The following is a 13,813-nucleotide window of genomic DNA, read 5'->3' as shown; positions in this document are numbered from 1 at the left end:
TTGGGCAGCACATGAATTTCTATTCAAATCCTTGACACCAAGGAAGTTCTTAGGCTATGACACAGAGAGGGAGGCACAGGCTGAGGACACTGGTATTGGGTGGAGGTAGGGAACAGACAGTGAGAAAGAGAAAGTCTACTATTTGACCTAAGGTAGACACACACACACACACACACACACACAATCAATCAATCAATCAATCAATCAACCACCTCTCCCACCTTCACTCCTGTGCTTAAGCAAAAAGTCAGTCAGCAAGACTGCCCTCTAATTTCACATTCCCCTCTTACTATACCACTGGTGATTTCTTTTCCTTTCAAGGTGTTCTAAAGTTTAGTTTCCAACATAAAAGTGGCAGGAGGTTAAAACGGCTCAAATTCTGATCTGCCTCAGAACTTCTTTTTTGAGAGGATGCCAACACTGAGAGAGTCCCAATCAGCCTGGGGAACATGGGTAAACTCCAGGGCCTCTTCTATGCTTTTTCAAATCAACTCCAAGTACCACCAGCATTTGATAAAAGCTTTAACTAAGATATCTGAAGGTCTTTTCTAGCCCTAATATACCTGCCAAAGACATTCCAAGTCAAAGAAAGGGAACTTGTGAGCAACTATCTTAAGATGATCTCAGACATTTTTGCCATCAGCAGTCCCACAGCCATTAAGCTAAGGCTTTCAGTAGCCAATCTTTTGCCCAGTGAAAAGCAGAGGAAGTTGACTGACATTCCCCCAAGTTGAGGGAATGTAAATCACTGAATGAAGCAATGATGTTCCAGCTCCAAAAGTTCTTTTCTTATATAAAACTACAGAATGACCCAAGGAGAAGAGAACTAAAGGGTTGATGAAAAGAAATAAAAAATATATAGACTGCTGCATTTGAATCTATTTAGCTTTTCCGATTAAAGAAACATTTGATGCAGGAGAGAAGGCTAAACATTTGATGTAGGACAGACTAGTCTAAATCTAACCTTCATGAATTTATAAGTTCTGTTTTTTAATGCTAAATAAATAGCAATTTAACTATTTAAAATATTAAAGGGAAAACAAGGAATAAGAATCTCTAAGCTTCTAAAATCAGTTTTCCACATCTGTCATTCTTTTCCCCATATATGAAAAATTCAAATTTCCTTAGGAAAATAAACACTTTGAATACATTCTCAAGTTTCAATATAAATTCAATAAAACCACTTCATAGTGAAGAAAGACTGTCCTCATCTCAGTGAATGTCACTCCTAGTCACCCAGCTCTGCAAGTCAGATCCCAGGTGGGAGGTATCAACCGTGTACCCCTCCTCTCTCACCCAAGCTAAAAGCAGGCCCATCAGTTCTGCCTTAAATATCTCTCAGATATACTTACTAATTCCTCTCTCTACTGATGGTTCACTAGCCTCACCTACTTTCATAGCTCCCTAGACAACAGGCGTGGCCTTGTCAGTAAAGAAATACTTTAAAACATGCATATGATCATCATTCCTTTTCATAAAATCCTGCAGTGCATTCTACTCTTCTTAGGATGAATAAAAAAATGCTTAACAGTCCCCCAAGGGTCTATATTCTGACATTCTCCCTTACAGTCACAGCCCATACTACAACCCACTCCCCATTCTCTGAGCTCCGAATGTTATCTTCAGACATTATCTTCAATTCCTGTATCATTCAAGCACCCCCAGCCCTCACCCACTCTAGAAAGACTGCTTCCTTTGTGAATATTCTCCCACCCCTGTACCCTGTTCCACAATCATGTAGAACTCAGCTCAGCTGCCAGTATTGCAACAAAGCCTTCTTTCATTCTCAAGTCCAGATAAGGCCACCCTACACACCTTTTATGTTCTCATAATGCCTTGTCCTTGTACTTTTAGTCTTTTAGCCCAATTTGTGATAGCATTTAATTAATTTGATTCCCATTGCCAAACAGTGAACTCTATTAGGGCATGAATTTTGTCTATTTTGTATTTCTAAAGCCAAGAGCAGTGCCTGAATGAAAAAAATGAATTAATGTGCTACACCTAAAATTTCATAGCACTACATGACTGTTTATTCTAAATCTTAACCAAATGAACAGCAGCTTTATTCTACTATCAATTGAGTCTATGAGTTTCCCTTAAATAATTACTTTTTTGTATTGCTAAAATTTATTGCAAATATTATATGCAAGGCAATTTGCTAAGTGTTTTACATATATTATCTCATTTTATCCTCACAAAAATCATTTAAGAGTTGTTGTGAAGGTTAAAGAAATAACCCATTTAAACATTTAGAACAAATGAGAAAGCCATTAGTTTCTAGCTTCAGCTCCTTAAGCTGGGATTGTGCCTAGTTTCCCAATTTGGTTTATGCATTCTAGCACACTGTAGATACTCAATAAACACCAGCTGTTTCTACCATTTCTCCTGTTATTGTTATGATTTTTGTTGTAGCCTTAATTTTACATGAGAAAATTAGAGTCAGAAAGGCAACTTAGGGTTTTTTATGTTTTTATAAAACATAATTTTATAATTTTCATTTATTTGTGAAATAGGGTATATTAAAATAAAATTGAGCTTGGGCATGGTGGCACATGCCTGTAATCCAAATGGCTTGGGAGGTGAGGCAGGAGGATCACAAGTTCAAAGCCAGTCTCAGCAAATTAGTGAGGCCCTAAGAAACTTAGCAAGATGCTGTCTCAAAATAAAATATAACAAAAGGTTTGGGGATGTGACTCAATGTTTAAGTGTGTCTGGGTTCAATCCCCAGTACCAAAAACATAAAATAAAATAAAGTTGATTTTTATATTAATCTCATCCAGAGATCTTGCTAAAGTCACTCTGTAATTTTATTTTGGATTTTCTGTGTGCATAAATAAAGTAATCTATGAAGAGTGAATTTTAATTTTCTTTCTTACTTTACTCCACATATAAGGATGAATACAAGTAGTGATGTCATCCTACTTGCATTCCTGATTGCAGAGGATCCTTTCAATATTTCACCAAGTATACTAAGTTTTCATAGCTTTAAAATCCAGACCTCTGGTTCCAAAGCCACACTCTTAATTTTGGCATTGCTCTTTCTACCCATCCCTGGGCTGAATTCCCTTCTCTCTCTCTCTCTCTCTCTCTCTCTCTCTCTCTCTCTCTCTCTCTCTCTCTCTCTCTCTCTCTCTCTCATTTTTCTATTCTTCAATTTCTTTATCCTTCCCTATCCTCCTTGCCCTCTCTCATGGCCTTTCCTTTAATTTTCTGTTTTTCTTTCTTATTATCATCTCTTTCTGTTTTCTCCCTGCCCCTGTCCTTTATTTAACAGCATTAGTAAAATTTATACTTCTGATTCTTGATTCTCAATTTCAAAAGCAGATGAGTTAAATATCTTTTCTCTCTCCAAAGAAAATTTTGCTTTTTATGTGTTCCTTGATAATTCAATAATCTTATATAAAAGGGCTTCAATTTGTTCTACAGTGTAAGTCCCAAGGGAAAAAAATGATTAGAGAGGTAAGAGGAATGCACAAACCAAAAAATTGGGAAACTAGGCACAAAGCCCAGCTTTAGCTTAAGGGGCTAAAGCTAGAAACCAATGGCTTCCTCAATATACCCAGGACTGCATCCCTTGGTGTCCTCTAGTTGTCCTGGCTACACACTATGATAGCTTTCTAACAACTTACATATCCTCATCTGTAGACACAAATACCCAGTGTTATTGCATTCCCTTTTGTAATATACAACAGTCCAATCCTTTGAACTGGATTTTTTTTTACCTTTTCCCCTCTTGACATGTATTTATAATGCAGTTCTGGCATTCATTTCATCTACCATGCTGGACATTGAGAATTAAATTGAGAAAAAACTTTTCAGTTTAAGAAAGTCCCATTTGTTGATTCTTGTTATTAACTCTTGTGCTATGGGTGTCCTATTAAGGAATTTGGAGCCCAACCCCACAATATGTAGATCGGAGCCAACTTTTTCTTCTATCAGACTAGGGAGCCTACATCATGGGAACAAATTTTTACTCCTCACACTTCAGATAGAGCCCTAATATCCAGAGTATACAAAGAACTCAAAAAATTAGACAATAAGAAAACAAATAACCCAATCAACAAATGGGCCAAGGACATGAACAAATACTTCACAGAGGAGGACATACAATCAATCAACAAGTACATGAAAAAATGCTCACCATCTCTAGCAGTCAAGGAAATGCAAATCAAAACCACCCTAAGATACCATCTCACCCCGGTAAGATTGGCAGCCATTATGAAGTCAAACAACAACGAGTGCTGGTGAGGATGTGGGGAAAAGGGTACACTTGTACATTGCTGGTGGGACTGCAAACGGGTGCGGCCAATTTGGAAAGCAGTATGGAGATTCCTGGGAAATCTGGGAATGGAACCACCATTTGACCCAGCTATTGCCCTTCTCGGACTATTCCCTGAAGACCTTAAAAGAGCGCACTACAGGGATACTGCCACATTGATGTTCATAGCAGCACAATTCACAATTGCTAGACTGTGGAATCAACCCAGATGCCCTTCAATAGATGAATGGATAAAAAAAAAAAATGTGGCATTTATACACCATGGAGTATTACGCAGCACTAAAAAATGACAAAATCATGGAATTTGCAGGGAAATGGATGGCATTAGAGCAGATTATGCTTAGTGAAGCTAGCCAATCCCTAAAAAACAAATACCAAATGTCTTCTTTGATATAATGAGAGCAACTAAGAACAGAGCAGGGAGGAAGAGCAGGAAGAAAAGATTAACGTTAAACAGAGACATGAGGTGGGAGGGAAAGGGAGAAAAAAGGGAAATTGCATGGAAATGGAGGGAGACCCTCATTGTTATACAAAATTACATATAAGAGGTTGTGAGGGGAAGGGGATAATAAACATGGAGGGAAATGAATTACAGTAGATGGGGTAGAGAGAGAAGATGGGAGGGGAGGGGAGGGGGGATAGTAGAGGATAGGAAAGGTAGCAGAATACAACAGTCACTAATATGGCAGTATGTAAAAATGTGGATGTGTAACCGATGTGATTCTGCAATCTGTATTTGGGGTAAAAATGGGAGTTCGTAACCCACTTGATTCTAATGTATGAAATATGATATGTCAAGAGCTTTGTAATGTTGTTAACAACCAATCAATAAATAAATAAATAAATAAAGAGAGAGAGAATTAAATTGATAGCTCTCAATGAGATCCTTGTTGCTAAGCATTAAGAATATCAAAATCCATTGAGACCATCCAACTAATAATGGTATGATGCTGTATGTCACAGATATGCACACAAGATAAAATCCCCAAGGGCAAAATTTGCCAGAGAAAAGAAAGAGATCACATTTGTTGGATATCAACCTCCTATGCTAATTGCTTATAAGATGTGAGTTAATCAAAGGATAGGGCAGAGGAAGACATGTAGACTGAGCCATGAAAGAATTCTAAAGTGAACTTGCTGGATCTGCTCCCATAATACCCAGAAGACAGTATGCAGTAGGTTATATGTCCTAAGATACCACAGACTAGAGTGGTCTCTTTCATCTTCATGTCTTTAGCCAAATTCAAGGAGGCCAATGCTATAAGGAAATAAGCTAAAGCTCTGGTAACAAGAACCTGGAGGAATTTCCATCAAAGAAGAAACCCAGGGAAAGTGCTTTGAGGAAACCAGTCCCAACCCCATTTCTATAGGCTACACAAACACAATAGCACTTCTGGAACCTATATATGCTGTGTACTAGTTATTTTGATACTTCATCTGACTCTCTGGAAGGAAGAGCTACAAAATATTAAATCAAAAATTACTTATTTCATGTACAGGAAGAAAAGAGTAGAGTTGAAAGCCTCCATGCTACTCTGCTGTTGGTGCTACAAGATGAGTGCAGGCAAGGGGAGGGCCAATTTTCAAGGCAAGGAATGAGCCTGAGTTTCTAGGGCCAGGAAGGAAAGAAAGGGCTTCTCGAGAGCATACTGGGCTAGAAAAGGGATTGGGAAGGTGGCTGTATTGCCTCACATACAGAAACCACCCATCTGCCGGTGGAGATGATAGTGTCAACTATCTCCAGCACCCAGAATTGTACAGAGGACAAATGAGAGAAGGCAAAAGTGCATTTCCCACCATAAAGTCTTATAAGGTCCATCACTTACTCTTCTAGGCTGTCAACTACATAACTGACACCTTGAATTAATCATATATAAAACAGATTTCATGGATGAAAATATGCATAGTGAGGAAGTGAAAATAAACTATTTCCTAGTTCAGAAATAAAAAGGCAAAATGCCAAAAACATGTATCAGCTCAGGTCATCTTTCCCAGATGAAGGGAGATGATCCTGGGCCTAAAGAACTTCCCCTTATCTCCCTCAACTAGCATATCCTCACTTGTTTCTAATTTTCTCTCACTCTCCCAAACTGTATGTTCCTATCCCTGTCTTCTTCCTCTTCTTGTCTCTTGTCATTCTCTGCCTCCTTGTCTCCATCTGCTGCCTGTCTGACTTGTCTGAAATGCCATGCCTGGAGTAAATTTAACCTTTCTTTACCATCTGACTTGGCTCCCCTCCTGACCTGAGACCTCCCTGAGCTGTCTGGCTTTCTGTCAGTCGCCTGGAGCCCTTCATCTATCTAACCCATCTTCTGCTTGATCTGTTATCTGCAGCCATCTCTCTCTCCACCCTCACCAACTGGATCTCTTTCTGGAGCTCAATGTGTTGACATTATTGTTCTAATGCTTGCCACATGGTATTGTCAAAATTAACAGAAAGCATTGTTTTCTCATTTAAACAGTTGGAAGGGAAACTGAGACACAAGAGTGATTTCTCAGATTTCCCAAGCCTCATACAGGCCCAAGACTACAAATCCAGCCCCAGTCTGAAAATCCACTGGCTGGTCTTAATTTTGTGCCAGTAGCTAGAATGCCAGTACCCTAGTAAGAAGTGATTACGAAGTCAATAAACGGACACTTAGTTCACATGCCCTGAGTTTAATATTAGTTTTAGGTTCTTACAGTTAGATAATTACTATAGAGATGAATAATGCAGTTAGAGTAGCATTCTACATAAATTAATTTTCCAGATATCTGAAACACACTTTTTTTCAATAACAAAATGCAATTGGCTGAGACTTTATTTTGAATGGGAGTACGTTTAAAACACTTTACACACTACCCTGTCTTATTAAACAGAGTAAATGGAGCCTAGTAAATCAAGAATTTTTGGTGAGCCACTAATTAGTCCAGAGATGTTCTCAGGAACTACTAAGAATGGAGAGTTTAGTTTGCCCTTTCAATGAATGACCTCACACAGTGGCACTTTTCCAGGCCATGCATCTTGCCTTCTCCCTCTTGTGAGCTGCCATTATAGAAGTCCTTATTCCTGCTTCTAATCTGCTTACTATTTTAATATAGGAAAAGTATAAATTTCAGAAAAAAAAACATATCTAAGCTTGCTAGATAAAAAATGCTGATGGATAACTGAGTGTGGTTATGATTTCATACAGAAAATAATGTGTGGGGTTTGTAACATCTGCTTTTGTTGCTGCTTTTGTTTGCCTGCTTATATCCTTTATAAGGATTTTCCCTTCAGTGGTTAAAATCACCAAAGACTACTTGGTAATTTTGTCTTGGAAATACACTAAAAGCTTTCACTCTGCCTGAGGAAACAGAAAAGAAAACAAGGACAAAGGTAAACAGATTTGTGAATTAAACTCTTGAAATATTTGAGGGCTTCAACATCTTCAATATTAGGCAGATTGGTTTAATAACAGTATATTTTGAAGTAGCTGAATAAGATAAGTGAAGAATAGATTAACTTTTCCAGTAATTGGTTTTACATGTTTATTTTTATAGTAAAGTTGTTGCTCTTGTTGACAGTAAATGATTTTCCATCTCAAATGAAAAGCTCTTGTACTACTGAAGGCTATTCCTATGGAAGTAAATATGCTGATATATGCAAACTGACCAAAATCAATTGGAAAAAGGTTCATGGGCAATAAAAACGTGCCCTGTGCCCTGATGACCTGGGGATATCACAAAAGTAAAGAGGAGCCGGGTGCAGTGGTGCATTGCGTTTGTAATCCCAGCAACTCAGGAGGCAGGGGATTGTACATTTGAAGACAGCCTGGGCAACTTAGCAAGACCTTGTCTCAAAATAAAATTTTAAAAAGGCTGAGGATGTAGCTCAGTGGTAGATCTCCTCCTGGATTCAATCCTTAGTGTCAAAAAAAAAAAAAAAAAGAAAAGAAAAGAAAAAAAAAACATTATCACAGATTCTGAGGGGAGAAGTAAGGCAAAAAGAATAAGGAGGGTCCAATAAGTCTGAAGTGAAAGAGATGAGTGAAAGACTTGGAGGCTCAGAAGAATTGGTCAGAGGTTTACTCAGGTCACTGGAAGAAATTTACAGCCTACCAGCAAAGGCTTGTTTTCTCATGGGCCAGGAGACCTAGGCAAAGATCTTGGATTTGGTTTGTGACCGAAATCAAGACAAAATTAAGAACACAAGCTTCTTAAAGGGTGTTAAATTCAGAAATACAGACTTGGGGAGTGTTTGCCTTTTCTCCTAAGTAGGACAGAGTAGAACTGATCAGGATATAGGAAATGCCCTAAGAGTGCTTCACGAGGCCTTGGGAATATTCTGGCTACTGTGAGGGTCAGGCTATGAAGAAAAGATCATTGCTGAGGTTGAGTACCCATGATCTGATCTATTGCTGTGTATTTGGAGACTAAAGATGCTTCGTATTTCCTCATATATGCCAGGGTTTTGAATATGAGTTTAAATGAGTCATTTCCCATCTCCAGGCATTAATCTCCTCCTCCAAAGGTTGATATAAATCTCAGCTATTATAAAGAGATAAATTAAGAGTTCAGGCATCAAAGTACTTTGATAATGGCATAAATGCTATCAACCTGAGTCATCATCCTTTGTTCTTCTGCATCACTCTTAATCTGGGTCATAGGAATGCTTACTGCTTCTCTATCATTTACTGGAAGTGTATATTATATCCCAGACTCTTTTTAAGCCATAGGCAGCATCCTGCTGGCCTTAAAGTCCTTTGTGGTAGATCTGCACTATATTATGAACAGCAGCAAAGAAGTCTTTCTTGCAGATGAACTGGAACTCAGAGCTTTCTGTGATGCTTAATGTTTTGACTCCCTCAGACAGCATTAAGGAAAGGATTGTGTGTATTCTTCAGCAGTTGACTAGTCCAGAAGTACAAAAAGAAGCCACCAAAATGTCTTCCAGTTTTTCTTGGAATGTAAGGGGTTTTCTGTTGCAGAGTTGTGACCATGATATTTCTTCAGAGTAGCTAAACAAAGATTGGAACTTTTAGACAACAGCTAGTGCCAGATAAATGTCCAAATTCACTTTAAAATATCCTGTTGGATGCAAAGAAGTTGGTAGGATAAATGACTTCTGAGAGGGCAGAGCTTAGGCCTCTAGAAAACCCATTCAAGAACTTTCACAGTCTTCAACCACAATCTGTCTTCACCATGAACTCTTTTAGCACCAACTCCAACATCCTTGTGCACAGACGCTCTGTTCTGTCACCCTTATGGTCAGCATGGAACACAGAAAGATGCTTGGTGCCACAGGTTTCTTGAGTCTTTTATCTTTAGATAGACTTCTGACTTCCCTGGCACTAATCGGCCAGTATAGGCTAAGAAGTGGCTAAAGGCCAAAATATCTTTACCAGATAAATTAAGCACTATCAAATGAGACTGGGTCCTAAGACTTCTCCAGCAAGGCCCCACACCATTTCAAAGATTATAAAGATGGGAAAATCCAAAGGTGAGAGGCCAAATGGAGTTTTATATTTCCCACTGTAGCATACAAAGAGAGGCAATTTAACCTAATCATTAAGCATAGGGTTGAGTCAGGAACTGTGCTCTGGTCCTAACATTACCCATAGTCAGCTGTAAAACTCAGGTGGGTCACTTAACCTTTCTATATCTTAGTTTCCACATCTTTCAAAGAGAGTAAGAAAGGGCTTCCTCATAGTATTGCTAGGATAAACAAAATAAAATGGAATGATCCATGCAAAAACCTATGGAAAAGGTAGAAAAATACTATACAATGTATAAATCATTCAATGATAAGGGTACTCAAAATGTTTGGTATCCTCAAGCCTCAAACCCTCTAACTCATCCAACCCCAACTACAAGACAATGAATTTCCTCAAAAAGAAAGCCCTTTTTCTTATTGCAGTAGCTTTATTGTAACCAGTACCCCTCTCTCTCAACTCATGAGACAAAATGACAACCTTGAGGGTCCTTTTTCTGGGAGTCCAAGCCATGAAGAGGCTTATAAAACATCTGAAAAATGCCAAGTCATCTGCCCCTCCAAACTTCTGCATAAGCCTTCATTCATAAAGCCAGGAGCAATCCAAAATGAGAAAGAGTTCCTAGGATCTTCACAAACCCCACTGCCACCTTTTAGTCACATAGGAAAGCAGCTTCCTCTTGGTGCTCACAGAATCCTGTAGGCCAATCACAGAGGCAACACAGTTTCCATGCTGTGTAAAGGAACAGAACTGACCCTTGTCAAAGAAGCAGCAGCATTTTCTGCATGGCTTTCAGCAATAGCAAGCCCTAGGCTTTCTGATGAACGACTGGCACCTAGAGCAACTCCCCTCAGGTCATTTTCTACTGCATCTTTCAAAGGACAATATTGATAATTCAAAATTTATTTGTCCTCTCAAATATATTTTTTTCCCTTGCTCCCATCTCAATGGGCCAAGACAAACCCAAGTGTTGAGCCAAAGGCCTATCTCTGTCTGCTTTCCTATTGTCAATCAGGCACCGAATCCAAAACTCATGATCAGATAGCTCTCGAAATCCTTGCTTGTTCTTCATTCCCACAGCTACTGATTTCATCCAACTTCCTATTTCTATTATGTGCTATTCTGGTCTTCCTTATCACTACCTAAAGTGGACTTTCAAATTGAATTCAAGCCATGCCCCTCCTTACTAGAAATCCTTCAGTCACTACTACCCTAGCCCCAAGGCTGAATCATAACTCCAGGCATAATTGACAAGCCCTCCAACCTCTCTGGTTCTCAGTGCGTCTCCTGACCCTATCAAGATTATCTGAAGCCCTAAGTGTCCTAGGTTTTTTCTCCCTTTTGGGCCTTTCAAGGTGCCATTCCCTTTAACTGATGCAGTCTGTCTTTACACTCTTCACTAGCCAAACTACTTCTTCTTCAAATGTCAGCTTAAAAATATGTCTTCTGAGAAGTGTTCTGTGAACACCCCCTCTCCCAGAGTTTGTTGCTCCATGGGGTACACCTTAATGACTACCACAGTACTTCATTATAATTTATTGTTTTTTCTTATTTATCTCTCCCACCAGACTGTAAACTGCAGTACAGAACTACCTTATCCACCAACGTGTGCTGGAAAAATATTTGAAACACAGTAGGAGATTTGTGGAGGTTTTTTTTTTTTGTGTGTGTGTGTGTGTGTATGTGTGTGTGTTATTTTTAACATTAAAATTATAAATAAATGGATGGATGGGTGGCCCAAATTTATAAGATTAAATATTTAAGAACCACAAAGAGCCTATTTACAGCACCCCTTGAGATTCTAGGCCAAGTAATTTTTAAAGGCAAGATACAGTCAAAAGACCACTAATATCAGAGGCTGTCCCAGACTTCAAGAGTCACCAGAAATTTCCAAGTTAACATTTCATTTTTACCATTCCTTCCTTTTCTAAACTCTTTTCTCAAGAATTATGGAGATTTACTGATCCAAGACATATATGATGGTGGTGCAGCTGGAGAAACTTAGTGAGAAGCAGTATAATAAGCAACTCGCAGAAATTGGACTACAGACAGAGGGATGTTGTAAGGCTGAAGAAACAAGCTAGGAGGGTATAGATAGCTGACAGAGTTTCAAGTCCAGGTCTAGATGGATGCACCAGGAAGACTGAGGACACTAGATCTGAGAAAGCAATAGGATAAGTGGAACAGGACAAGGGACACAAGAAGGGGTGAGTGGAGTATATGTCTCAGTACTGAGGTCTAAGCTAGAAGAAGGTAAAGGGTAGGGGTGAAGGGCATAGGTAGGAGTAGACAGATGAGGAGCTCTGGGGATCTGGATTATTGCAAGGGTAAATGAACACTGCTAGCAAGTTAGTAGGCAAGTAAACAGGAAGTCCTCTGATTATTCATCTTCAAGAGATCTCAGTATCCCTAGGTGCTCAGCTACCTCTGCAGGACATCTCTGCAGACAACTTACCCAACAAATTCAACTGATTCAAATTCTAAGGCAATAAACTTTGGGTTGTGGAGGCTACATAAAATACTTTCCCCATTTTCATTATAGGATGGAAAAAGTTCAGGCTCTGGATTCCAACAGATCTTATTTTAACTAAACCTCAGCGCTTTCCTCTATGGCTATAGAGCTCTGGACTTCAGTTTCCTTAGCTACACAATGGTGATGCCCAACTGATAAAATTGTTGGGAAGGTTAAGTGAATAATGCTTGAGAGAGACCATATATATAGTTCTAAGCACAGAGTAGCATTCAATAAATTGGCTCTCTTTCCCTTTCCCCTAAATGAAGCCCAGTAGGCCCCATTTTAAGCATGTATGTGGGAGTGGAAATGGAGGTGGAGAAGGACTTATGTTGCTGATTCATTAGGACAGAAGGCATGAATCAGGACTGTGTAGCATCCAGGGATGGAATAGGGACACTCCTCCCCCCAACCCATCATCCTCATCCAGGTGCCTGGGGTCTTGGCTGGCAGTAGGTCTCAGGTCAGGGGAAGCAGTCTCCATTAGTACCTTTCTCACCACATTTGGAGAGGAGTGCTGGTTGGTGTTGTCCATAGAGGGGACACTATGAGAAGTTTCCTCCCCAGATGTCTGGGGCAAGGAAGCAGCAACATTCTTCTCAAGAGGGAGAGCTGGCTTTGGGCCCTCAGATGCTGGAGGCTCATCTGTAACCTAGAAGAGGGAATAACAACTTCAGTGGGTTTTACTGCAGAGAGTAGCAGCAACAGCAAGATCTAGTACCCTTCCTGCTACTACCTACACATGGTGAACTACTTAAAATTAAAAAAAAAAATACTGTCATCTAAATTTTTCCTAAAACTACATCCTAATGTGATAGTCTTATAATAGAATCAAAAACAAGAATTCTGAGCTAACTCTGTCAGCAATTTAACCTTAACAGTTACAATACAGGTTTTCGTTGTTTGTTTTATGGTGCTAGGGATCTAACCCAAGACCTAGTGCATGCAAGGCGAGTGCTCTACCACTTAGCTACGTCCCTAGCCCCATAACACAGTTTTGACTTACATTTAGCTACAGTCCTCAATAAACCCTGGCCCCTTTTCTGGCATCACAATAATTATTCCACATCCCCTCTCAAAGGATTGAAGTCACTGGAGATGTCATTTGAAGCATTATCTGAAGTTGTCAATGTTGGCGCATAATTGTGAGACCTCACATTTTGAAATAAAGTAAAAATCTATGGAGCTTCTTTGATGATGTAAGTGTAATTATAGGTTTAAAAGAGACACTACCACAGTAAAAGTGAGAAGGCGTAGTGACAAGGGGCTATAGCACGAGATAAAACAAAACAGGAGCTAAGAATGAAGATGTGGAATGCAGCAAAGATTCCAGAAGTTACAAACTATGCCTCTTTGATTACTTATATTTTAGCTGAGAAATTAGAGGAGCAGCATTCAATTTCCCCTTAAGGAAGGAACAAGGCCTCTTATGTGACATTATAGAAAAGTCAGAAGACCTGGCTCCAAGTCTTTATCTCTACTTCTAAAAATTATATAATCTCTAGGCAAACTGCTTGCCCTGTCTAACCCCTACTTCTGCATGGTGATGCCTACTGAACAATGGTGTTA

The 13,813-nt window shown here is 39.3% G+C and overlaps 1 protein-coding gene across 5 annotated transcripts in view; it reads right to left on the bottom strand.

Moving 5' to 3' along the window:
- Trim66 (tripartite motif containing 66) overlaps positions 1-13,813 on the bottom strand; it is a 66,003-nt gene that overhangs the window by 12,608 nt on the left and 39,582 nt on the right. For all 5 annotated transcript variants that reach the window (XM_040284798.2, XM_021727382.3, XM_078046514.1 and 2 more), the window contains one exon: positions 12,735-12,896. In XM_040284798.2, coding sequence (XP_040140732.2) covers positions 12,735-12,896 — 162 coding nt within the window. The remainder of the gene's footprint in view (positions 1-12,734; positions 12,897-13,813) is intronic.

Source organism: Ictidomys tridecemlineatus, chromosome 4, assembly GCF_052094955.1.
Source record: "Ictidomys tridecemlineatus isolate mIctTri1 chromosome 4, mIctTri1.hap1, whole genome shotgun sequence".
Lineage (NCBI taxonomy): Eukaryota > Metazoa > Chordata > Mammalia > Rodentia > Sciuridae > Ictidomys > Ictidomys tridecemlineatus.
Note: the sequence above shows the minus strand (reverse complement) of the source record. Positions and strands in the feature narration are given on the sequence as shown.